This window comes from Thamnophis elegans, chromosome Z, assembly GCF_009769535.1.
Source record: "Thamnophis elegans isolate rThaEle1 chromosome Z, rThaEle1.pri, whole genome shotgun sequence".
Lineage (NCBI taxonomy): Eukaryota > Metazoa > Chordata > Lepidosauria > Squamata > Colubridae > Thamnophis > Thamnophis elegans.
This window is the reverse complement of record NC_045558.1, coordinates 84892412-84916447: the sequence shown is the minus strand read 5'-3', so window position 1 is coordinate 84916447 and position 24036 is coordinate 84892412. Positions and strand designations below refer to the sequence as shown.

The 24036-nt window shown below is 42.0% G+C and overlaps 1 protein-coding gene across 5 annotated transcripts in view; it reads left to right on the top strand.

The window, feature by feature from the left end:
* Positions 1-24036, top strand: part of UBA6 (ubiquitin like modifier activating enzyme 6) — a 116408-nt gene that overhangs the window by 56412 nt on the left and 35960 nt on the right. For all 5 annotated transcript variants that reach the window (XM_032236973.1, XM_032236976.1, XM_032236975.1 and 2 more), the window contains 9 exons: positions 2902-2969; positions 3573-3651; positions 8434-8514; positions 9278-9355; positions 11021-11202; positions 13100-13205; positions 14005-14094; positions 14257-14337; positions 15343-15471. In XM_032236973.1, coding sequence (XP_032092864.1) covers positions 2902-2969; positions 3573-3651; positions 8434-8514; positions 9278-9355; positions 11021-11202; positions 13100-13205; positions 14005-14094; positions 14257-14337; positions 15343-15471 — 894 coding nt within the window. The remainder of the gene's footprint in view (positions 1-2901; positions 2970-3572; positions 3652-8433; positions 8515-9277; positions 9356-11020; positions 11203-13099; positions 13206-14004; positions 14095-14256; positions 14338-15342; positions 15472-24036) is intronic.

Below are 24036 nucleotides of genomic sequence, written 5' to 3'. Positions count from 1 at the left end.
TTCGTAACTACAAGATAGATACCTTTGCCTCGGCCGAAGCCTCATTGGGGCGAAGAATATTGCAAAAGGTTGCAGAGGCTCTGGACTCTACGAATTCTTCCCACCCTGGGACATCATAGTTTGGGTATGTCCCATGCTTGGACTCTCCAAGCAGCCCTCAGGAGAAAGACCATTGGCTTACCTGAATGTTCGTTCTCTGGGTGCTGCGGGAGAGTCCAAACCCGCCCAGGATCGTGATTGCCTCTGTTGAAGAACTTGAGGAGAACAGTGGAGGCGGACCTGAACGGATGTTCTTCGTTTTTAAACTGAGATTGTAGAGGCAAAGGGAGGCATGGTCAAGGAAAAAGGATACTCAGTCCTAGGGCAGATAGACTGTGTTAACCCATGCTTGGACTCTCCCACAGCACCCAGAGAACGATTGTTCAGGTAAGCCAACGGTCTATCAGCTGTTCCCAGAGGTGAACATTAACATATTATCTGGTTGTGAGCACACACTTTGGGCTAAAATCCAGCTTCAAACATGCAATTAATCTTCTACGGGCACTCCGTTGAGTTCAGCAGGCACAGTGCGGAATATGTCTGACCAGACAGCAGCTGCTTCAGGCTGCCATTTTGATCTCCGTGCCTCGTGTTTGCAGCCTCTGAACACTCTGTTTCAGATATATTCAAGGCTACAAGGATTGCCACAGCACATTGCTGCTGATCGCTGCCCAATAACACAACACGCAGAGGCCAAAAATGTGGTGTGTGGAGGCTGAAGGGTGGGGGCCGGTGGGTGGGTAGGGCTACATTTGGTTTATAAGACGCACCCAAATTTTCACCCTCTTTTTTTTGGGAAAAAGTATGTCTTATACTCCGAAAAATACAGTAACTAAATAATGGATAACTGATAGTCTTCCTATTGTTGTTGAATTACAATTTTGAGCAACACCAGGCAGTCAACAATCCATAGTATAGCGTGTTGGGACTCATTAATATAAGGGATGCCACAGTTTTCCCATGCCTGGTATCATTTTTAACATCACTTCTAAGTAACCACAATGTGCTGTTGTATCCCAACTGGTAAACTGTGCTTCAAGTAAAACCATTCTAAATTAAGATTGTAGGTTCTGACTTGGACAGTTCAAACAATAGTTTACTAATTCCTCCAAATGGAATGAATTATATCACATATGTTGGAGATCTTATATTTATGCCATCTGATTGCAGTTATGAGCTAATTGAAATGTGGACAAAGGTTCTGTTTACTTTAATTGTAGGATAAAGCTAAATTTAAGAAATAACACAATGAGAATAGTCTTTAGAGTAGAAATTGTTTAATATACAATTATAAAACATTATGTATTTGCTGTAATGAATTCATTAATCATTAATTCATCCTGAAATTTGAAAGTTAATATTTGGTATTGACTGAAAATAATAAAATTACATTTAAATTTCTGGAGCAATTACCAATATATTTTATATAAGTACTTTTTACTGAAAGTGAAATGAATAAACTTTAATGGAATTTAGTTTTCAAATAAGCACTATCTTAATTTATAGTTACATTGTTTATCTATAATTTGTATATAAAGATTATGTTTTTTTAAATAATACAGAAGTTTAACTATGGAAAGATGGAAGGAGCATTAAACTTCTGCTGTGGTTAGAAATCAGGCGGTATTGTCTTACCAAAGTATGGACTCCCTGGTTTTCTCTGAGTTTGGTTATTTGCTTGCCATATTTTCTTATCCAACTATGTTAGTGCTGATGAGTGTGGAGTTTGCTCCATGTTTATATACAGTAACTTTCTCTGCCAGTGTTGGTGGAGGTGTGGTTTTTCTCCTTGGTAATTGTTTTCTGCTTTAGTTTATCTGTGTTAATTCCTGCTTGTCTTTTTTTTTTTTTTTTTTGCTGTTTTTTTTCTGTGTTCTGGACTTATCAAGGTGCTGCAGATATAAATAGGTGTATATAAATATAGTAGAACCTCTGGTCATGAACGCTTCTGATCACAGCCAAATCAGATTCTAACCAAAAAATTCACAAATTTTTGTTTTTTTTGCAACTGATTTCCCCTTGCATGCCATTTTTTTTGTAAGTCCCAAATTTCCAAAATTAGCTTTGGGTCATTTGGTTGCGACCAAAGTTATTGTATGTCTGTTCTACTGTACAGACATACAAAAAAATACTATATGTACATTTTTGTACTGGGCAGAGCTTAAACTGTTTTTGTTTTGGACCTAAATTTCATACAAGTATTAGTACTTTTCTTAACTAAACAATTTCAGATATGATATATCATGAGATCCATTTTGTTTCTGCTGCTTCTTCTTGCAAGAGTATCAGAAAATGTTAATGTAGACCAGAGCTTTGGGGTATAGAAATTGAAACAATGGAAAGTAAAATAAAAGTTACAGCAAATGACTTTCATTTCTATATTGAAATAATCTAATTGTGCATTAACTGCTAATTCACTAAACAAAGAGATTTATACTCTACAGTGTATTAAACTTCTACTTATAAAAACATTTATGTGTGGAAGAAGTTTACAACTATGATAAACTTTCCATAATCATTTAAAAAAACCCACCCTGTCTCCTGCCCTGTTGTATTTATATTTTAAGGATTTTACATTGCCATACAACAATATTTTAGGATTTACAGATGTTTCAAAAGAGGCACTTCATAACACCTGACTTTTAAATGTATGCACACATGCATATATGCAGAGGCAGCTAGGCGCTGTCTCTAAAATGCCATTCAGGGCTGGAAAAAGATAAAGTTCTTTCAGAAGACTTTCATTTCTCTATTCCACATGGTAAAAAGGTGTTTTAAAATAATTTGCAGTGTCCTAATATACAGTCCTGTTTGGAATCTAACTTTGTGATTTGTGATCACGGCATTTCTTTTTATCTATAGCTGTATATTGATGCATTGGAATTAGTCACATTTCCAGAAAAAGTCCATGATGAAGAATTCCTTCCAAGGTAGATACTTAATGAACTTTTTTTTATTTCATTAATTATTTCTCTTCATAATATTTATAGAATAGAATAGCATTGAATAGAATTCTTTATTGGCCAAGTGTGATTGGACACACAAGGAATTTGTCTTTGGTGCACATGCTCTCAGTGTACCAAAAAGGAGAGATACGTTTGTCATGAATCATAAGGTACAACACTTAATGATAGTCATAGGGTGCAAGTAATTAATCAAATCATACTAGGAAACAATATAAATCATAAGGATGCAAGCAATAGTTACAGTCATCACAATTTTCTAAATCTAAATCCAGTGCTTAATCCCATTCTGTGGTCCTGCAGATGTTAGAATTATCATCATCTTAGCTAACATAGCAACATAGAAATTGGAAAAGGCTGCTCTAAAGCTTTATTCCATATAGTCTGAAAGTATGTACACTAATTTTAAATATAAAAAATAGGGTAAAACATGGGTGACATGTTCATACAGTCTGTAGGTTGCCAATATATGGCTTAAACTCCTAAGAATTGAGTATTAATAGTATGAAATAATTTTGAAATATGTTTCTTGAAATATTTTTCATTTTTCACATCCTCTGACTTTTATAGGGGAGATAGATACGATGCTCTAAGAGTCTGCATTGGAGATTCCTTGTGCCAGAAATTAAAGAATCTCAATGTTTTCTTAGTAAGTATGACTTTGAGGTTAACTCTTGTCAGTGGGGATTTCTTAATGGAAAGCTAAATGACTTTTCATAGACAATTTGGGCTCTGTTCTTGGGATTTAAATTTAGAGATCATCTGTTTTAAAAATTATGGTACTGTTTATTAATTAAAATTTAATCTTAGGCACTAGAACATGTAGTTCTCCTGTGCGCTGCTTGGGGAATCCAAGCATGGGTTAACTTTGTCCATTAGCCTAGAGACTGAGTTATGCAAATTGCTGGCCACGCCTCCTCTGACTGGACTGGTTCAGTTTTTTAACTCAGTTCAGCCTAAAGAGACGCAAAATAATTTTCTCTAGGTTACTAGACAAATTCATCATTATTATTTCAGCTTGGATTCCACTTCACCAGATTGAATTCCCTTCAGGGTAAATATCTCTGCAAGAGGTTCATTTCTCCTTGGTTACAGTGACGAGTGGATTTTGGCGTTCCCGGAGCCTTCAGGGCCAGGGAACCTCCTTGCTGGAGGTGGGGGTGCGCCGCTGTGGGGAGGTTGGTTCGCTGCCTTTGTGTTGCCTTGCCGCGGTTGGGGATCAGTTTGTCGCCCCAACCGGCCGCTCTCACAGCTGTCTCCCAGCAGACTGGGGGATACCCCAGAGTTTGAACTCATTATTCGCAAAATGCACCAGGTGGCTGCCTGGGCATTGCATGCCGCTACGGCAGCTTCATTCTTCAATAGAACTTCCTTAGTTTGGTTAAGGCAGCTACAGGAGAGGTTAGGTCCAGAGGATCTGTGCCTTCATCAGGATGTGGTCAAACTGGTAGCAGCTTTGGAATTCTTCTCGGATGCCACACTCAACGCGGCCAAGTTCACGTCCTGAGCTGTGGCATCCAACATAGGTTCTCGTCACCTGTTATGGCTATGCCATTGGCAGGTGGACGTACGATCCAAATGGCGCCTTGCCTCCACCCTCTTCAAGGGCGGTTCCCTATTTGGTGCAGACTGGCTCCTATACTGATTGAAATGAGGGACAAGCGAAAGGTGCTGCCTTCGACCGCTAGGCGCACGGATCGGAGGCAACAACCGTATCCTCGAAGGCAGCCCTTTCATTTTGGGGAGTTGGGATACTCATCCCTCCCCTACACTCCCTATCTAATATATCTTTTTCCCAGTCCCAGGACAGGTTTCAGAACAGGGACAGAGGTAGGAATCAATACCAATAACAGGCCCAGGCCCAGCGGCCCTTTCGTGACGCCAACAACTGGTCCTTTCGTAGGTACCGGTGACTCGCTAGTGGTTGGCCTTACTGGCGGGCGCTTAACTACCTTCGTTCGCCAATGGGAAGCCACAACCTCTGACGCCTGGGCTCTTCAGACTGCGAGGCTGGGCCTCACTCTGGAGTTCCTGGCCATTCCCCTGAGACATTTCATCAAATGACCGGTACCCAGGTGCCAGGTAAAGCAGCGCCTGATGGACACGGAAATCCAGCATCTCATTTCCATTAGAGCAATAGAACAGGTGCCAAGGGGACAAGAGGATCTAGGTTTCTACTCTATACTCTTCCTAGTTTCCAAGGCCTCGGGAGGATGGCGGGCCATCCTAGACTTGAAACTCAATTTCTACCTCAAATACCAAAAATTCAAAATGCAATCACTCAAGAGTATTCTGCCGAGCATTCGCCAAGGCAATCTCCTCACCTCCATTGACATCAAGGAGGCCTACTTGCACGTTCCAATACATCCAACCCATCAAAAGTTTCTGTGCTTCTACTTTGTGGGACATCATTTCCAGTATCACGCCTTACCATTCAGCCTATCATCAGCCCCACAGACCAAACTGCTAGCAGTGGTTGCAGCCTCGCTGAGGTCGGTTCCCATAAGAGTCCATTGTTATCTCGACGACATCTTAATCTTATCGTCTTCATAGAACCAGGCTAATCGTGATTTACAGCTGACAATCGACATCCTACAGGATCACGGATTCGTGCTGAACTTTCCAAAGAGACACCTGCACCCGACTACGTCCCTGCTACATCTCGGGACAATCATCAACTCGGAGACTTGTGTGGTCTCTCTCTCGAGGGAGAGTCAGCAGAGACTGCAATCCCTGGTGAGTCAAGTGCTCAAGCAGAGGTCACTTGCGGTATTGTCCCAACTTCTAGGGAAGATGATACCTTGCATAGATGTTGTACCTTGGGCACGGTTCCATGCACGACCACTGCAGTGGTATCTACTCACATTCCAAAGGGCTCACACCAGTCACTCTCTGACCAGGGCTTGCTTACCAACAAGGTGTCCCTATCACTCCATTTGTGGCTGTCATCCTGCATCCTCAAGGGATGCCTTTTCAAGAAACCGGAGCGGATTGTGGTTACAATGGATGCGAGCCAATTCGGGTGTAGAGCCCACGCCCTGAATTGAGTGACGCAGGGTCGTTGGACTTTCCGGGAGCTGAACAACAGCATCAGTTGGCTGGAGCTACGGGCCATCTGCCTAGACCTCTGCGAGTTTTGAGACATGGTCACCAGTCCAACCATGTACTGATATTCACTGACAATGTGACCTCCAAGGTGCATATCAACCACCAAGGGGGCACGAGGTCCAAAGCCCTGATGATGGAAGCAGAACGCCTACACCACTGGGTGGAGAACCTTCTGTTGTCAGTCCGAGCGGAACACATATCAGGCACTGCGAACGTCCAAGCAGACTGTCTGAGCAGGGCCACGGTGGATCAGGCGTAGTGGTGCTTGCACTCAGCCCTGTTCCTAGAACTGTCCCACCGCTTTGGTCACCCGCAGGTGGACCTGTTCGCCAACCCGACAACACACACCTGCTGCATTATTACACCAAGTTCCAGGTACCAGGAGCAGAAGACACCGACACTCTCTGAAGCCCTTGGCTGGTGGGCCTCTTTTATGCCTTCTGCCTCTGCCAATTGTGCCGCTGGTCATCCAGAAGATTCCGACAGAGCAGGCGGAAGTGCTGCTGGTCGTACCGATGTGGCCACAACGCCCCTGGTACGCGGACCTTATCTATCTGTCTCTCACCATGGAGAATTCCGGACGACAAGATACCCCTCTTGCAAGGAGCTCTCATCCATCCGAATCCAAAGCTGTTACAGTTAGCCTTGTGGCACGTGAGCGGGTGATCCTGAGTGAGCAGCATTTCTCTGATGAAGTCATCTCCACGATCCAGGCGCCTCGCCGCCCTTCAACAACCCGCATTTACGAGGCTACCTGGCAAGCATTTTGCAGATGGTGTCAGGCAATGGATGAGGAACCAACCGGAGCAACCATACCACAGGTATTGGACTTCCTACAGATGAGCGTGGACAAAGGACTAACACCGAACACCCTCCACCGTCAAATTGCGGCTCTGTCTACCGTAATTGGCGGTGGGTAAGGACAACCCATAGCTCAACACCCGGGGGTGCAGGCCTTCCTGAAGTGGCGAACCTTAGCCCGCCTATCAATCATCACTATCCCACCTGGGATCTCTCTCTAGTACTAAATGCCCTTATGGCAGCTCCATTCGAGCCTATTCAGACCATCTTTCTCAGGTTACTGACTCTTAAGACTGTCTTTTTGGTAGCCATTACATCGGCCTGGCATGTGTCTGAGCTGGCAGTGCTCTCCATCCGAGAAGACCTCTGCATCTTCCATCCGAGCAAGGTCGTATTACGTTTGGACCCGACCTTTATTCCGAAAGTCAACTCGTGGTTCCACAGGTCCCAAGAAATTACTCTCCCAGATTTCTGTCTACGGCCATCTCACCCCCGAGAATGGCATTGGCATCATCTCGACGTTCGTTGTTCGCTTCGCCATTATGTGAGATGCACTGCGTAGTTCAGAAGGACGGAGGCCCTGTTTGTGTCCTTCCATCCCGGCACCATGGGCCACAAGGCATCATCGCATACCATCGGCCGCTGGTTAAAGGCATGTATTGCCCTAGCCTATGACTGCCAGTCCCGACCAGTTCCCAGTCGTATCACTCCCCATGCTACTAGGAATGCGGCCACGATGGCAGCCTGAGCAACGCAGGGCTCGGTGGAAGGCATCTGCAGGGCAGCAACCTGGTCATCGCCATCACCCTTTATCTGTCACTACAAGGCGGACGTTTATGCCTCGGCTGAGGCATCCTTTGGACGGCACATGCTGCAAAGGGTAGCTTCTTCATCTACGGGACCAGACCAGCCTCGCTCCCACCCCTGAAGTTTATTACTTTGGCATGTCCCATGCTTGGATTCCCCAAGCAGTGCATAGGAGAATGACCATTGACTTACCTGAACAGTCCTTCTATGTGTGCTGCGAGGGGAATCCAAACCCGTCCTCGGCTTTGGCTGTCTTGGGCCTGGACTTCCATGTTTTCCTATGACATTCTGACTTACCTTGACTTCTAGACTTATTTGCTTCTTTCAAGCCGGCTGATCCTTCATGCAAAACTGAACCAGTCCAATCAGAGGAGGCTCAGTCTCTAGGCTAATGGACAAAGTTAACCCATGCTTGGATTCCCCTTGCAGCGCACATAGAAGGACCGTTCAGGTAAGTCAACGGTCGTTTACATTATACAGCGCATTTATTTAAAAATAGCAGTAGTGGTTAGTAGGGATCTGTATTGTTTTTGATATATTTCACATGTTAGCTTATATTATATATTTCAAAAACTCTCTAAAATTAGCACCTCTAAGTCTTTTTAGGGACAATTGTTAATGTTTTCTTAATTTATCAAAAAAAAAGTAGCTAATTCTTAATTATGTTAATTAAAGGTTGGAAATGTTATATTATTGTCATGCTTTGACTTTTTAGGTTGGGTGTGGTGCAATAGGCTGTGAAATGTTAAAAAATTTTGCACTCCTTGGTGTTGGTGCAGGCCAAGAAAGGGGCAAGGTATGTTTCATATTCCCTCCTAATTGCTGTTCTAACTATACAGATAATTTTTATTTAACAATCACAATTGGAACTGGCAAGTCTGTCACTAGCAATACAGTCATTAATCAAGGTATCGTGTCCAGGATGGATTTATGACATCACTTCTGCAACTATAATTTTAATGGGTTTTTTTAATGTCTTTGCTTGTTGGAAGCTGGTTATGAAACATGCAAATGACAATCACATAGCCAAAGGACACTATGATGATCATGAACAGCTACCAATTGTGAAGTGCCCAAATCTTGATCACGTGACCGTAGGGACTCTGTGACAGTTATAAGTGCAAGGCTGTTTATAAAATTACTTTTTTCAACACCACTGTAACTTCAAATAGTCACTAAACAGGGCAGTTGTTAAGTAAGGATTACCTCTAGTGGCAATGCATTTTCCAATAATGTTGAAACAACAAATCTGTTATGACTTGGATATACTAGAAGTTGGAGCCAAGCTTTGGATTGTTGAGTTCTCACATGTGAAAATTAGTTCACATTATTTTTAATGTATAGTTCATTTTTAAAAAAAGGTAATAACAAAGTTTTTTTTTAACGGGATGACTTGCATAGTTTAAGTAAAGGAACACAATATACAGTATTCTGGAAATGTTCCCATTTTAAAAATGATGTGAGACAAGAAAACAGAATATTTCAAATACTGATTCTGATGTAACAGTTTTGATCACTTTACTGCTGATTCATAATTTCATCAATTGTCCAATATACAGGTTGAAATAACAGATCCAGACTTAATAGAAAAGTCCAATTTGAATAGGCAGTTTCTTTTCCGGCCTCATCACATACAGGTAGGTTTGCATGATGAGGACAAAATGTTACAGTGATTTGTTTAAAAAATAGCTATTTTAATTAGGAAGTTGTATTTGGATATATTTTAAATGTGGAGCAAATGTTTGGCTTTGTTAGACTAGTACTTCGGTATTCATCAAATTGAATATTAATTAGTTCTGGGCAGTGTGATGAGTACTAGAATGGATATGTACCAAACAAACCATGTTACTGACAATGTGACCCTTTATTTCGGCTGAGATGGATAAATTTTCTAAATTCTTTTTTATCTTTCATATTTGGTATTTTTTCACCATGTAATCTTTTTATATAACAGGTGGGGTTTCATATTTAAACTATATACAAGTAATCCTTAATGAAGCCTGCCAATTATGGCCATAAATGGTGACAATGTTAAGTAAAAAAGCCTCACTGAATGACCCCACACCCTACTGTCTGTGATTCTATTATTAAATGAATGGTCATTAAGTGAGTATGCAATACCTCGTGGATGGGGGATGTTCTGGGATCCCCATCACCCAGCTGGATCCATAAATGAGGCAAACCAGCAAGAAAAGACTTTGCAAAGCCAGACAGCCTAGAAGGGGAGCAGCGGGAGCAGGAACAGAGCTCAGCTAGATTAGGGACTAACACTGTGTTCCAGTGCCAGAGGAACTTCCAAACAAGTCTGTACTTGGCCAGTGAAGGTGAGATTATGAATTGGGTCTCTGCCCCGATTAGCCAGCTGTCAGGAAACTGCAAACCTCTTCCTACTCTTGCTAGCCTCTGGAAGCCAGCTGTCTGCATGCAGAGGCAGAAGCTAAACCTGTCCCTTGTTTAATCCCTTCCCTCCTCCAGAAACCAAAATTTCTTTAATAAAGTAAATAAAAAGCTTTGAGGGACAGTCTTGTTGATCTCCCCCTCACCAAAAAAAATTGTGCTGAAACTAAATTCTCCAACTCTGCCTTCTAATCTCGATCCTTTTAAAACGGGTGCTTGGAAAGAGGCTGATAAAATCTATAAGTTACTTACCTTGATGAGTGACTGTAGCCTTCAACCTCTTTTCTCTACATGCTATGGCATTGACCCCCGTCTGCTTACCTTCATGCCATGCCACTGCATCACCCTTTGCACCCAGACCTGCTCTCTAGCATTCATCTGCCATTGGCTGCTTGTGAGCCACATAAGGTAAGGCTTGTTCTGACTGGGACTTGCAACTTCCTGCAAATTTCACTATTAATTTGTTTGTTAGATACTGACAGGAAGATGGAAGTTGCAATCATGTAAGGAACTCATTTAATGACCTTCTCGCTTAATAATGCCAATGGGGACTTCCAGGATTATGGCTGCTAAGCAATGCAGTCACATGACTTCATGCTTTATGGCCACATTGCTTACAAACAGAAATTGTAATTCCAATTACTGTTAATCAAGGACTACCTGTACCCTTCACATTGCAAGATTTGGGGATTTTTCAAAAGAGTAATGTTGATATGATTGCCATTAGCTTTAAATTGTTGCTATATCCTGGTATCATTAATGTGATTTGCAATTATTCATGCTATAATATTAAATCATTGATGCTCCTGAATATGATACTAATGTGAAACTATAAGATGAAGCTTCATTTTATAGGGATTGTTCCCATGAAAACTATTAAGAGAATCAACTTCAATTTTGTTTAGAAACCCAAGAGTTGTACTGCAGCAGCAGCAACACGTAGCATCAATCCTGAGATAAAAATAGACTCATACCTTAACAAAGTGTGCCCAGCTACTGAGAACATATACAATGATGATTTCTACACCAAGCAAGATGTAATTGTAACTGCATTAGACAATGTGGAAGCCAGGAGGTATATTGACAGGTAAATCTGTGATCAGAGGTTGATTTGTTTTTTTCTTGCTTTTTCTCTTCCCCTCCCAGGTAGTAATTTATCTTTAGTTTCCTGAGATTAATCATTGCTTTGTGTTATATATAGCTTTGTTTAATTCAAAATAATTTATCTTGGTTCATGCTGTATAATTTCAGTAATGAATGGATGTCTCTTGAAGTCCCTCAATAGACTTATATTGAAACAATTTCACTGCTTTCCACTTTCCTATCAAACTGAAATTAAGATGTGGATTGTAGTGTCAATAGTTTAGGATTGAGCTACTTATAGGACTCTTCATAATAAAAACAATGAGTTTCAAATCTTTATTTAGTGGACTCAATCCCCAGTAATGGAAATGTTGCTTGTTTTGGTGAGTCATTATAAATTTTATATAAATTTATGTAGTACTTACATAACTATTTAGCTTTTGGAAAGGGACACACTTTTCTTCTAGTTTGCTTGCTAACTGATTCCATCTTGAAACACTCAAAGAGGTCATTTTAAGGTTAAAACATTCTGAATCAAAATGTTTTGTATAGTCCTTGACATTTATAATTTCTACAGAATAAATATAATTAATTGTTAAATCATGAGCAGTATGGTGCAGTGGTTAGAATGCAGCATTACAGGCTAATTCTACTGACTGCCAGAAGTTCGATTCTGAGAGACTCAAGGTTGACTCAGCTTTCCAACTTTCTAAGTTTGGTAAATGAGGACCCAGATTGTTGGGGGCAATATGCCAATTCCGTAAACCAGTTAGAGAGGGTTGTAAAGCACAGTGAAGCACTACATAAGTGTAAGTACTACGGTTATAATTGCTAAGCCATAGTTGGTTGTATCTGTGGTTTATTGATAAGGTTTGTATTTCAGAAAATGTGTTGTGCAGTAGATATAAAAAAAATCCTAAAAGATCATGTTGTTAGGTTTATATATTATGCTAAGATGTGGTTTGTCTTTTCTAATATAACTTTAAATATATGTGTCACCTTGATATTGTTTTAACTGCAAAATGTAAACCACTGTCAGAATAATAATATATTAAAAGATATCGGCCTTTTTTCTAAAGGCAAGGTAAGGGCCAAGTAACATGGACTATGTAATTCAAGCAACTTGGGCTGCCTTATACTTTAATTTAGTTTTATTTTATTTTCCTTAGAAGTCTCCTGCCTCAGTAATTGGAAGTAGATAAATTACTTTTACTTCCCCAGGCTTGAAAAATAAAAGAAGTGTCTATAGATAACAAGATACCTGCACCTTATCAATTGTAAAAGAAAGAGCTCCTGCAGTGTTAGTAACATCTGGTTTTTCTCTTCATAGACTCTGTAACCTTATGAGATTTTTATTAATTAACATTCTAAAATCTCTACCTACCAGTATGCTAAATCTCATTTAAATGATTATGTTTGGTATTGTATGATGTTAACATGTAACATATTTAACTTAATTTAACTGATTTTTTATGCAGGATGTTTTATTTTATCCAATCAACTTTTTCTTTGTACTTTTCTTTGTTGTGCTAATTATTAAAGGGAATTCCAAGCTTTGAACCAGTTTCCTCTTTTGAATAGAGAAAAACATTTTTATTCTGAAAGGTTTCCAATAAATCATATTTAAAATGGTTTCCCTTCCCTCTTGGTTGCTTAATTGGGGCTTCATGTGCAGGGGCAGAATTTAATAACAGATTTGGCTATCAAAATCAGGATATAAATATTTAATAAATGTATCAATTATCTGATTCAATGTGGCGATTTAGAATTTGTTGCTCTAATTTTCTCTTTTCAGACAGATAGTCTGAGCTGAGTTGTGAACTCATATCATACTATTTTTCTTCTATTCTGTGTTCTGTTATTACTCAAAAATATTTTTATTCTTTGTTTCCATTGTAAAGTCGCTGCCTAGCAAGTTTACGTCCTCTCTTAGATTCTGGAACAATGGGAACCAAAGGGCATACAGAAGTAATTGTGCCTCATCTAACAGAATCTTACAATAGTCATGTAAGTGGCCATAAAAATGCTTTCCTTTGGGTTGGAGAACATAAATTTTATTTGATTTCTTTTAAAGTAGATAATTTTTCATGCTTTAAAAATCAACTGATATTTTTAGAAATGTTGTATATAAGGTCAAAATATTCTTGAGCAAACATGTCAAATTCTTTGGCTTTTGGAAACCATTTTAAGACACACACTCAAAACATAAAAGCAAACTTACAATATTATAATTGATATCTAAAATAATCAAAAACTAAACCTTATAGTAAGAAGTTTGATTGTTAATTTAAGGTAAAGTATTTCAGTATTCAGTTTTTCTTTGCCAATACATGTTGGAATTTATGGTTTACATAAACATTAGTTTTCTTTGAAAATATAATTTACTAGTTAAGGCATTCTGACTAAAGCACTGCTAAGACGATTTACTAAGAACATAGAATATCAGGGTTGGAACAGACCTTGGAGGTCTTCTAGTCCATCCCCACTCAAGAGACCCTTTGTCATTCCCAAAAAATGGCTGTCCAATCTTGACAGAATAACCACAAATTCTAGAGGCAAGCCTTGATTATTCTCACTGTCATTGTTTTAATTTTATCTCAGTGAAGTAATTCTTAACATCCAATGTGAGAGACGTATTGATTTGAAAGAAAATTGGCTCCTATATGTATATATTTAAAAATTAACTCCATTTAATCCAGGCTGTGAAATTAACTGAATTAGAGATGAAATACCAAATCATAGTGTATTTGTATATGTTTGTGTCTATATAATCTTTTTTGTGTGCACACTTTTTTTTAATGTTCAGCGAGATCCACCTGAAGAAGAAATACCATTTTGCACAATAAAGTCTTTCCCAGCTGCTACTGAACACACAATACAGTGGGCAAGAGACAAGGTAAATGTTAGCATGAGCATGATACATACAAATTAGAAAGACAAGCTCCATGGGGGGGAAAAAATGGAAATGAATTGCAATCCTGGTTTCTTTTTGTAGGAAGAAAATGAGTAGATGTGCAGTAGTATTTTTTCATAACATTTTATTTTATTTTATTTTTAGTTTGAAAGTGCTTTTTCACACAAGCCTTCCCTGTTTAACAAGTTTTGGCAAACGTATCCATCAGCAGAAGAAGTGCTACAGGTAATATTTTAAATTATGATTAAAATTACATGTGGAATTACTATGTGTGTCATTTAATAAGTAAATTTTATGTAGTGTTTAACATATTTGAGGGAATATTAATTGTTTAATATAATTAAATCTATAGTACATGTTCATATTCTTCCAAAGAGCTATGCAGAAGTTTGAACTAGAATGATCTTTTGAAATGAATTGTGTAAAATTTCATTTTAAAACTTACTGTGAATATTTCAGTGATATTAGTGATGATAAAATTGTAACTTCTGAGTAAATGTTTATGGAGATTCTCAGTCATCAGGGTCTCAAAGTCGCTTTTCAAAACGCAACTGGATTTTGTTGGATTTTTTTTTCCTTGAAAATATTCCATTTCTCATCCAAGAAGCTTCTTCAGTTCTTAAACTGAAAAATTAAACTAAACTGAAGAAGCTTCTTTTGAATGAGAAATAAAATATTTTCAAAGAAAAAATCCAAGAGAGTTCAGTTGCCTTTTGAAAATCACTTATGGGACAATTTTTGAATAATTTCATGATTGCAGTTGCTCAACATTCTACTCTTTCTATATTTTTTGATTGTGAAATAATTACATCATCTATAAGATAAAAAGTTGTACTTTAAGGTACCCAGTGAGATAGATATAAATTTTGATTCTTACTGAATTGAAAGCTAGAATTTAATTGTGATCTAAGGTTATAATGTGTTAGTGTAAAGGAATGAATTCAAAGTATAACATAAATACTTAGTTTTATATATCTTAAACCATAAAATTTAATGTTCAAAAGAAAAAATATAACATAGAAACTAGGAATTTTCCACAGCATACAGATTTGGGATTGGATATAGTTAGGGCAAAAATATAAATTTCTGTTATGCTATATATCTTTGGTTATTATCTTGCATGTTTACTACTGATTATAATTCTGTATTAATACATACTGTGGAAATACATATGTTTTAATTACATGTAATTTGTGAGATATGCTCAAAGCTTGTTTTTATGTTTTCTAGAGAATAAAATCTGGGGAAAGTTTGGAAGGCTCTTTCCAAGTGATTAAGTGCCTGGGTAGAAGACCAAGAAACTGGCCCCAATGTGTTGAATTGGCGAGATTAAAATTTGAGAAGTACTTTAATCATAAGGTATGAATGCTTTACTTTTTTTGTTAATGACAAGTGATAAAAATAGGCAAGACCTCATTTATTAAAAGTACCCCTTTTATTTGTTTGTAGATAAATTAAGCAGATTATTTATTTATTTAAAAAGCTTTTATGCTATTATTTAAAAAATATATTTTCTAAAATAATGCATTGCTATATATATAGTTTATTATTTATTTACTTAGTTATCAGGCTAATCAAAGGTAAAATATAATATTTTCTAAAATGAAATAGGCAAAAAATACATGAAATATATATGTGCTAAAAACAAATAGTGTTCAAATAAAAACAACGCCTGTTCACAATATCCTGGTCTGTTCAATATAATGGATTCTTAGCTGAATTGTCTATAAACTTTGCATTTCTGCTAACAATGTATACATTAGACCTCAAGAGGAAAGAGAACAATCTTTGATTCATGAATAGCCATAACAATTAACAGAGTGGTGCTGAGCTGTATAAAACCAGAAACATCTCTAGAAGCCAAAATGTCAACCTATGTCTGGTTTATTTTGGCTATGTCATGCTTTCATTGGAGAAGTCAATGGTGCTAAGAATCAAGAAGGTGCAAATAAAGAGCTTGTTGCCTTGATACCATGATAGAAAGATGAACATCCAACAACTGAAAGAAGCTATGTTTGGCAGGCTAGCATGGAGAGTACTTGGCTATAAATTATCCAAGAATTAGACACTAAATGATTAAAACTATGGTTCTTGTCCCAAAGGTTGTGTTTCAATACAGATTTTAGATATTTAAGCCTAAAAGGGATATATAGGTGACATGAGCAGTATATTTGGTGGTTGGGGCACCATATATACGTGTTCTCTCATGATATGTCAAGTGATACAAGTCCCCACATTTGATTTCTAAAGTAATGTTCTGTGTAATAAAAGGCATATGAAACTAATATTTTTTTTAAAAAAAACTGTCATTTCAAATATCAACTATCTATTACCTTTGACTTGCCAGCACTTCATAGAAATGCAGAACTGTAGTTTGATCATCAAATAGCATAAACAATTAATAAAATCCTGCAAAAGCCAAGTTTTTAGGATATTACTCTGTTGCTTAACCCCCCCCCCATCATTTCTGTAGTCAGCAAGCTGTTAGATACTGTTTAATTTTTGTTCTGTAATATCCATAAAAATTGAAGTAATTAATTTCAAGAAAAAACCAACTATAATGCAATAACTTCACTCCAGGAATATAGATCAAGGATACAATATACAGCTGATCATTAACCTACAACCATAATTGACTCCTGCATTACAGCCATAAGTTGTGCCAGTTGCTAAGAGGGTCACCATTTTACTGCACCTGATTTTACAACATTTTTGTAGAAATTGTTAAGTGAATCATTTGATTATTAAGGGAGTGCAAACCATCATAAATTTTGCTGATGTGATCATGGAATACTGCAAATGGTCACAAATATGAACCAGTTTCTGAGTGCCTAAAATTTTATCATGTAACTGGAGAAGGGGACCAAAGTATTTGAGCTTCAGTTTCAGCATCTTGTTAGAATAGAATAGAGCTGGAAGGGACCTTGGAGGTCTTCTAATCCAGCCTCCTGCTCAAGCAGGAGACCTATACAATCTCAGACAAGTGACTGTCCAGTCTCTTCTTAAAAACTCCAGTGATGGAACACCCACGATTTCTGAAGGCAAGCAGTAATTGTACTTAAGTGTCTCCTAATTCCAGGTTGCTACTCTTATGATCAGTTACCAACCATTATTTCTTGTCCTGCCCTCTATGCTTTGAGAATAACTTGACTTCTTCTTCTTTATGGCAGCCCCTCAAATACTGAAATACTGCTATCATGTCATCCCTAATTTTTCTTTTCTTTAGACTAGACAGACCAAAAGCTGCAGTTATTCTTTGTATGGTTTAGACTCCTGGAATTGCAGTATTCCAGATGTGCTGTTACTGTCCTGTCAAAGACCAGTCAGGGATGATTTCTTTAGGATTGACTGATTTGATTCTCCAGTGCACTGCTCGGAGAGTCCAAGCATGGGTTAACACAGCCTATCTGCCCTTGGACTGAGTGATGTTTTTTCTTGACCACGCCTCCCTTTGCCTCTCCATGTTCAGTTTAAAAACTCAGTCCGCCCGTTGGGACTGTTTTGGGAGTGCTCCAGTCCAAGGACAGATAGACGGGGGTATTTGATCCCGTTTTGACCACCTTTCATCTTAACTGTCAAAGATCAGAAGTATTTTCCATGAAGGTTTGGTTGAATTGCTGAGAGGCTTTCCGGACTGGCCCTGCCTTCCGCTGGTCACAAGCGGTTCAGGGCGCAGAGATAGTTTGTCCCACGGCCGCTGGCGAGGGAGGGTGGGGAGCGTGTCTGCGTTCCATCATTGATTCCCCTGACTGTAATTTGCCCAAGGCCTTGCGGGCGTTTGCCACTGGCTTCGCGGTCCTCTCATCTGCCCGGCAACAGCACCAACCGTTTCCACTGTTTTGGTGCGCTTTCGTTGAGTGACTGTAGACTTGGTGGGAGGAGGCTGCACGGGCATCCGCCGCCATTTTAAATCACTCGAAAGGGCCTGTCATCACGTGTGGACGTTCGGGAGCTCCGAGAAGCGAAGAACGAAGAATCAGGCTGCAAGCGGACTTTCTGACTTTCCTCTCAGCTGCAGAGTACCGCCAAGGGCATGGGGCTAGTCTGGGGCGCCGGCTAGCCTTTTCCCCTCCTTCAGTTAAGTCTCGGGGAGCCGAGGGCGGTGGGGCGGAGGATTCCGTCCATCAGGTGGCCCTCTCTCCTGAAGCTTCTGCGATCGCGCTTGAGCCGGCTGGCCAGCGTGGGTGCCCGTCCTTGCAGCATCGCCATTACCTTTCACCCAGGCAGCATGGCTGAGGAGTGCAGGGAAGTACAGGAGGAGCTGGCAGGGCCCTCCAGCAAGCGAAGCAGGTTGGATCCCCTCCCCAAAATGGGGAAAGGGAGTAAGGGTACCAGTAATAGGTCACCCCAGAGATCTTCAGGGCATCCTGACATGACTAGTCAGACCTCTCGACCCCACAAGGTGGCAGAGCCCCCAGTCCCTCACCATCACAGGGAGTCTCCTTCTCCAGATCACGGGGACCACTCTCCAAGGGGCAGTAGATCTCCTCTATGGATGGGTCTGAGTCCAGAGATCCCTCACCAGAGGCCTCCTGGGGCTACCCTGATTCGCCCAGCTCTTCTATCAGGGAAGAGTGGGACTCCTTCCAGGACACTTTACCTAGGGAAGGGGATTCCAGCTCAGGCAGGACTAGGCACCATGGGCACACCAGCAAGGGTCACCTGAGGGAGGGCAAAAGCCCAGCACTTTCTGCAGAAATGAGGGAAATGATCTCTCTAGCTATCTCCCAGGGCATAGCAGAGGGCATCAAGCAGAGAGATTCTCGTAAATCAAAAACCAAAACCAAGCATCAGGCCAAGGCCTCCACATCTAAGGAGCAAGCCTCTCCCTCATCCTCTTCTGAGTCTGATTCCTCTAATTCCGGGGAGAAAGGGGGCGAAGGTTTCGTACTCTCTGAGGATGAAGATCTTCCCCCAGACAAGCTGGCCTTCACTGGCCTTTTTAAGCTGTCACTATTCAAATCTATTCTGCACAAGGCCATGACGGCAACTGAGTTAGGTTCCATCCCCAAATCAGATTCTGGCCAAGGGTCATTGTCTTCCAAGGACCATAAATATGGCCTTTTCAAGGAAGCTGTTCCCGCTCAGGAACTTATTCCGGTGCCTGACCTATTTATGGACGTGGTCCAACATCATTGGGTCCAGCCTGGCACCTTAACCAACCCCGGGGGGGGGGGGGACACAAGACCTTTATGCTGTGGATGCAAAAATGGAGGAGGCCCTGAAATTTCCAGAGGTAGATGCTCCAGTAATGTCTCTAACCTCCACTTCCAACTTGCCTGCTGATCTTGTAGAAGGTCTGAAGGCCGAGGATAAGAGGTCGGAAAAGGCTTGCCATAAGAGGCACATGGCGTCCGCCTGGGCGATTAAGGCATCCACCTCTGCCTCGTTCTTTACCAGAGCATCCTTATTCTGGCTGAGACAAGTCAGATCCAAGCCTCCCCCCAGGAAGTCTAGGTGGCATCAGCTTACCAAAATTATTACAGCTATTGAATACTCAGCGGATGCTTCGCTGAATGCAGCGAAGTTCGGATCCAGAGCTCTAGCCTCCAATATCACTTCTCGACGCCTCCTGTGGCTTCGCCACTGACAAGCCGAGATGAAAGCCAAATGGAAGTTGGCATCTGCCCCCTTCAAAGGGGGACACCTTTTTGGGGAGGCCCTGGACAAGTTTGTCATCGAAACCAAAGACAAACGAAAGGTCCTCCCGGCCACCTTGAAAAGGAACGACCGTAAGGGCTCTGGCTCTTTCCGTAAGCAATCCTTTCGGAGCCAGGAGGCAGGCCAAGCAACTCCTTCATCCTCCTACCAGAGGTCTTTCCAGCGGGGGGGGGGGGGGTAGACACCAAGATAGGTCCTCATTTGGATCTCGTGCCAGGCAAACTCAGTCTTCCTTTTGGAACCATTTTGCGGGGGCAACCACAACAACAACTCGCCCCTTTCACAGGGGGAAGTGACGGTCACAGGGTTCCTCCCATAGGGGGTCATTTGCAACTGTATGCTGACAGGTGGGAGGAGATAACATCAGACAGGTGGGTCCTCAACACCATCAGGAAGGGGCTTGTCCTAGACTTTCTGACCTTCCCCCAGAGGAAGTTCATCCGCTGCCCTACCTCCAAGAACCTAGAAAAGAGGGACCTCATGCGGGCAGATATCCTCCATCTTCTGCAGATAGAGGCCATAGAGCCAGTTCCAAGGGACCAGGAGAGGAGAGGCTTCTATTCCATCCTGTTCCTGATCCCAAAGAGCTCAGGTGGGTGGAGGGCCATCTTGGACCTCAAAAGCCTGAATCGGCATCTGGCTTACAAGAGGTTCAAGATGCAGTCTCTCCACTCCATCCTATATTGCGTGAGGAAGGGGGATCTATTGACCTCGATAGATCTAAAAGAGGCCTACCTGCATGTCCCCATCCATGCTGCCCACAGGAGGTTCCTGAGGTTTTGTTCCGAAGGGAAGCACTATCAATACATGGCACTCCCCTTCAGGCTATCGTCAGTGCCCAGAACATTTACCAAGATCCTGGCGGTGATAGCGGCCCATCTTCACAGCCATCCTGTCCGTCTGGAATGTTATTTGGACGATATAATTATTCATTCTGTCACACCAGAGCAGGCTCGACGCGATGTCACACTGACTGTGCAGACGCTACAACAACATGGATTCTCTGTCAACATGGAGAAGAGCCAGTTCCAGCTGTCCACCCGCATACAACATCTGGGTGCAATCATCGATTCCAACTCCTGCCAGGTATTTCTGTCCCCAGACCGCCTGACCAACCTGAGGAGCAGAGTGAAGCACTGCCATCAGTCCAGATTGGTGCCCATCATCCAGCTGTCCCAGCTCTTGGGGATCATGATCTCCTGCTTGAAGGTGGTTCCCTGGGCCCGTCTGCATGCCAGGGAACTGCAATGGTTTCTCCTTCCAATGCAGAGAGCGAAAGTCAGCAACTCCCACAGGCGAGTACGCCTCCCGCGGAAGGTGACCCGATCCTTGGCCTGGTGGAGGTCCAAGGCAGTCATGAAGGGCTGCCTATTCAAGGAACCAAAAAAGGGTCGTTGTGACCACAGACACCAGCCTTCTGGGGTAGGGCGCCCACTGTCAAGGTCAACTTGCCCAGGGCCAGTGGTCTCAGAGGGAGGCTGCCCACAGCATCAACTGGCTAGAACTGAGGGCAGCCCGACTCGCGCTTCGGAGGTTTGCAGGACTGATAAAAGGGACTCATGTACTATTAATGACAGACAATGTGGCAACAAAAGCCCATATAAACAGGCAGGGAGACACCCATTCAAAGGGTCTCATGCTCGAGGCAGAGGCTCTGGGCAGGTGGGCGGAACGACTTCTGGCTTCTCTCAGTGCAGATCATATCTCTGGAACCAGCAACTGGGAGGCAGACTGGCTGAGCCGACAGCACATCAAACACTTGGAGTGGCGCCTACACCCGGACCTGTTCCAACAGATCGTGAGGAGATTAGGCAAACTGCAAGTAGATCTCTTTGCCAAACATTCCAACACACAACTGCCACGATTCTTCAGCCATTACCACTCACCGTTGGCAGAAAGGACGAACGCACTGAGGTCCAAGTGGCCCCAGGAACTCTTATATGCGTTCCCTCCTCTGCCCCTTATTCCTCAGGTAGTGGCCAAGCTTCTGACCGAACGGGCAGAAATTCTGGTGGCACCATTCTGGCCCAGGAGGCCCTGGTATGCAGACCTTGTCAGTCTTTTCGTTCAGAGACCGTGGCGCATTCCTCAGGACCAAGTTTCCCTCAGCCAGGGGGCCATCAGTCATCCGAACCCCCAGTGGCTGCAACTAGCCGTCTGGCACTTGAGGGGGGAACTCCTGAGGAAGCAGAACATCTCTGACAAGGTCATATGAACGATACAAGCTTCCAGGAGGCCCTCCACTACCAGAATCTATGATGCCACCTGCGCTGCTTTCTCAGCATGGTGCAAGGCTAGAGGCATTGTGGACTTTTCAGCCTCGATCCCTCAGACCCTGGACTTCCTGCAGGAGGGTCTAGATAAAGGTCTGGCAACCAGTACACTTAGACGTCAGGTTGCAGCGCTGTCTACCATCCTAGCCAGGGGTTCCTCTCGTTCTCTGAGTCAATACCCTCAGATTAAGAATTTTCTCAAGGGTACAGCAAACATCAGTCCTCTGGCGGTCCACCGGTAACCTTCCTGGGACCTCCCGTTTGTATTAAAGGCTCTGTCGGGTCCTCCATTTGAGCCTCTGCGCACGGCTAGTCTACGCCACCTAACCACCAAAACTGCCTTTCTGGTGGCTATCACCTCTGCACGCAGGGTGTCTGAACTGGCGGCTCTTTCTGTCAGGGAGGACTTATGCGTGGTCCACCCCGACAGGGTTATACTGAGACTCGACCCCTCATTTACCCCAAAGATTAACTCTCTGTTCCATAGGTCTCAAGAGATTATATTGCTTAACTTTTGCCCTAAGCCTTCTCACCCCAGGGAGCATGAATGGCATAAATTGGATGTGAGGCGTGCCATCCGTATTTATGTAAAGAGAACTAAGGAATTTCGTCGTTCGGAGGCGTTTTTCATCTCCTTCCTTCCTGGGTTCCTCGACCGCAAGGTCTCATCGCACACTGTTGGTCGTTGGCTGCACGCTTGCATTAAGCTAGCTTATGAGCATCAGGGCAAGACGGCTCCGTGCTGGGTCACTGCACATTCTACTAGGAGCGCAGCAGCATCAGCAGGCTGGGCGACCCAAGCATCTATTCTGGACATCTGCAGGGCGGCCACATGGGCTTCCCCCACCGCCTTCATTAAAAACTATAGAATTGATACCTTTGCCTCAGCCGAAGCCTCCTTCAGGAGAAGAGTATTACAAAGAGTAGCTGAAATTCCAGAGACTCCGGTTCTTCCCCACCCTGGGACTCAATAGCTTGGGCATGTCCCACACTTGGACTCTCCGAGCAGTGCACTGGAGAAAGACTGTTGGCTTACCTGTTGGCGAGGAGAGTTTTTCTGACATTCTGTGTCTGTATTATTGACTGTGGACATTTACCTGACTGTCATCCTTTCGTTTTTAAACTGAACATGGAGAGGCAAAGGGAGGCGTGGTCAAGAAAAAACATCACTCAGTCCAAGGACAGATAGGCTGTGTTAACCCACGCTTGGACTCTCCTCGCAGTGCCCCGAGAATGACCGTTCAGGTAAGCCAACAGTCTTTTTGTTACAGTCCAGAAGTCTCTCAAGATTTTCTCCAGCACCACAATTTGTAAGCATCAATTGTTTGGTACTTTGTTTTCCTTGTAGTCCAACTCAGAGCCATATATTACTACTGCAAAAACTATAATTTAGACCAGAAGGTCCCAACCCTCACACTGCGACCTTTACTGGTCTATGGCCTATTAGGAATTGGGCTGCAAAATTGGAAGTGAGTGGCAGGCAAGTGAAACTACATGTGCAAAGGCTCTAGGTTGCATACTCCTCTCCTCCCAGTCTGTGGAAAAATTATCTTCCATGAAACCAGTTTCTGCTGTCAAAAAATATTGGGAACTGCTGGTAATGGCTATACTGGCATTTGTTGTCAAGGTGATGTGTCTGCTTTTTAATATGCTGTCTAGCTTTTTTTCTCAAGGATCAAGTGGCTGATTTTATGGCTGACGTCACTGTTTGCAGTGATCTTGGAACCCAAGAAAATAAAATCTGTCACTTCTTCATTTCTTCCCCTTTTTTGCTAGGAAATGATGAAATTAGATGCCATGATCTTAAATTTTTTAATGGTGAGTTTCAAGCCACTTTTGCATTTCTTTCACTCTTATCAAGGGACTCTTTAATTTCTCTTCGTTTTCTGCCATTAGAGTGTTATCATATGCATTTCTGAGGTCATTGATATTTCTCCCAGTAATTAATTTATTCTTTCTTGTGATTCATCCAACCCAGCATTTTGCATGA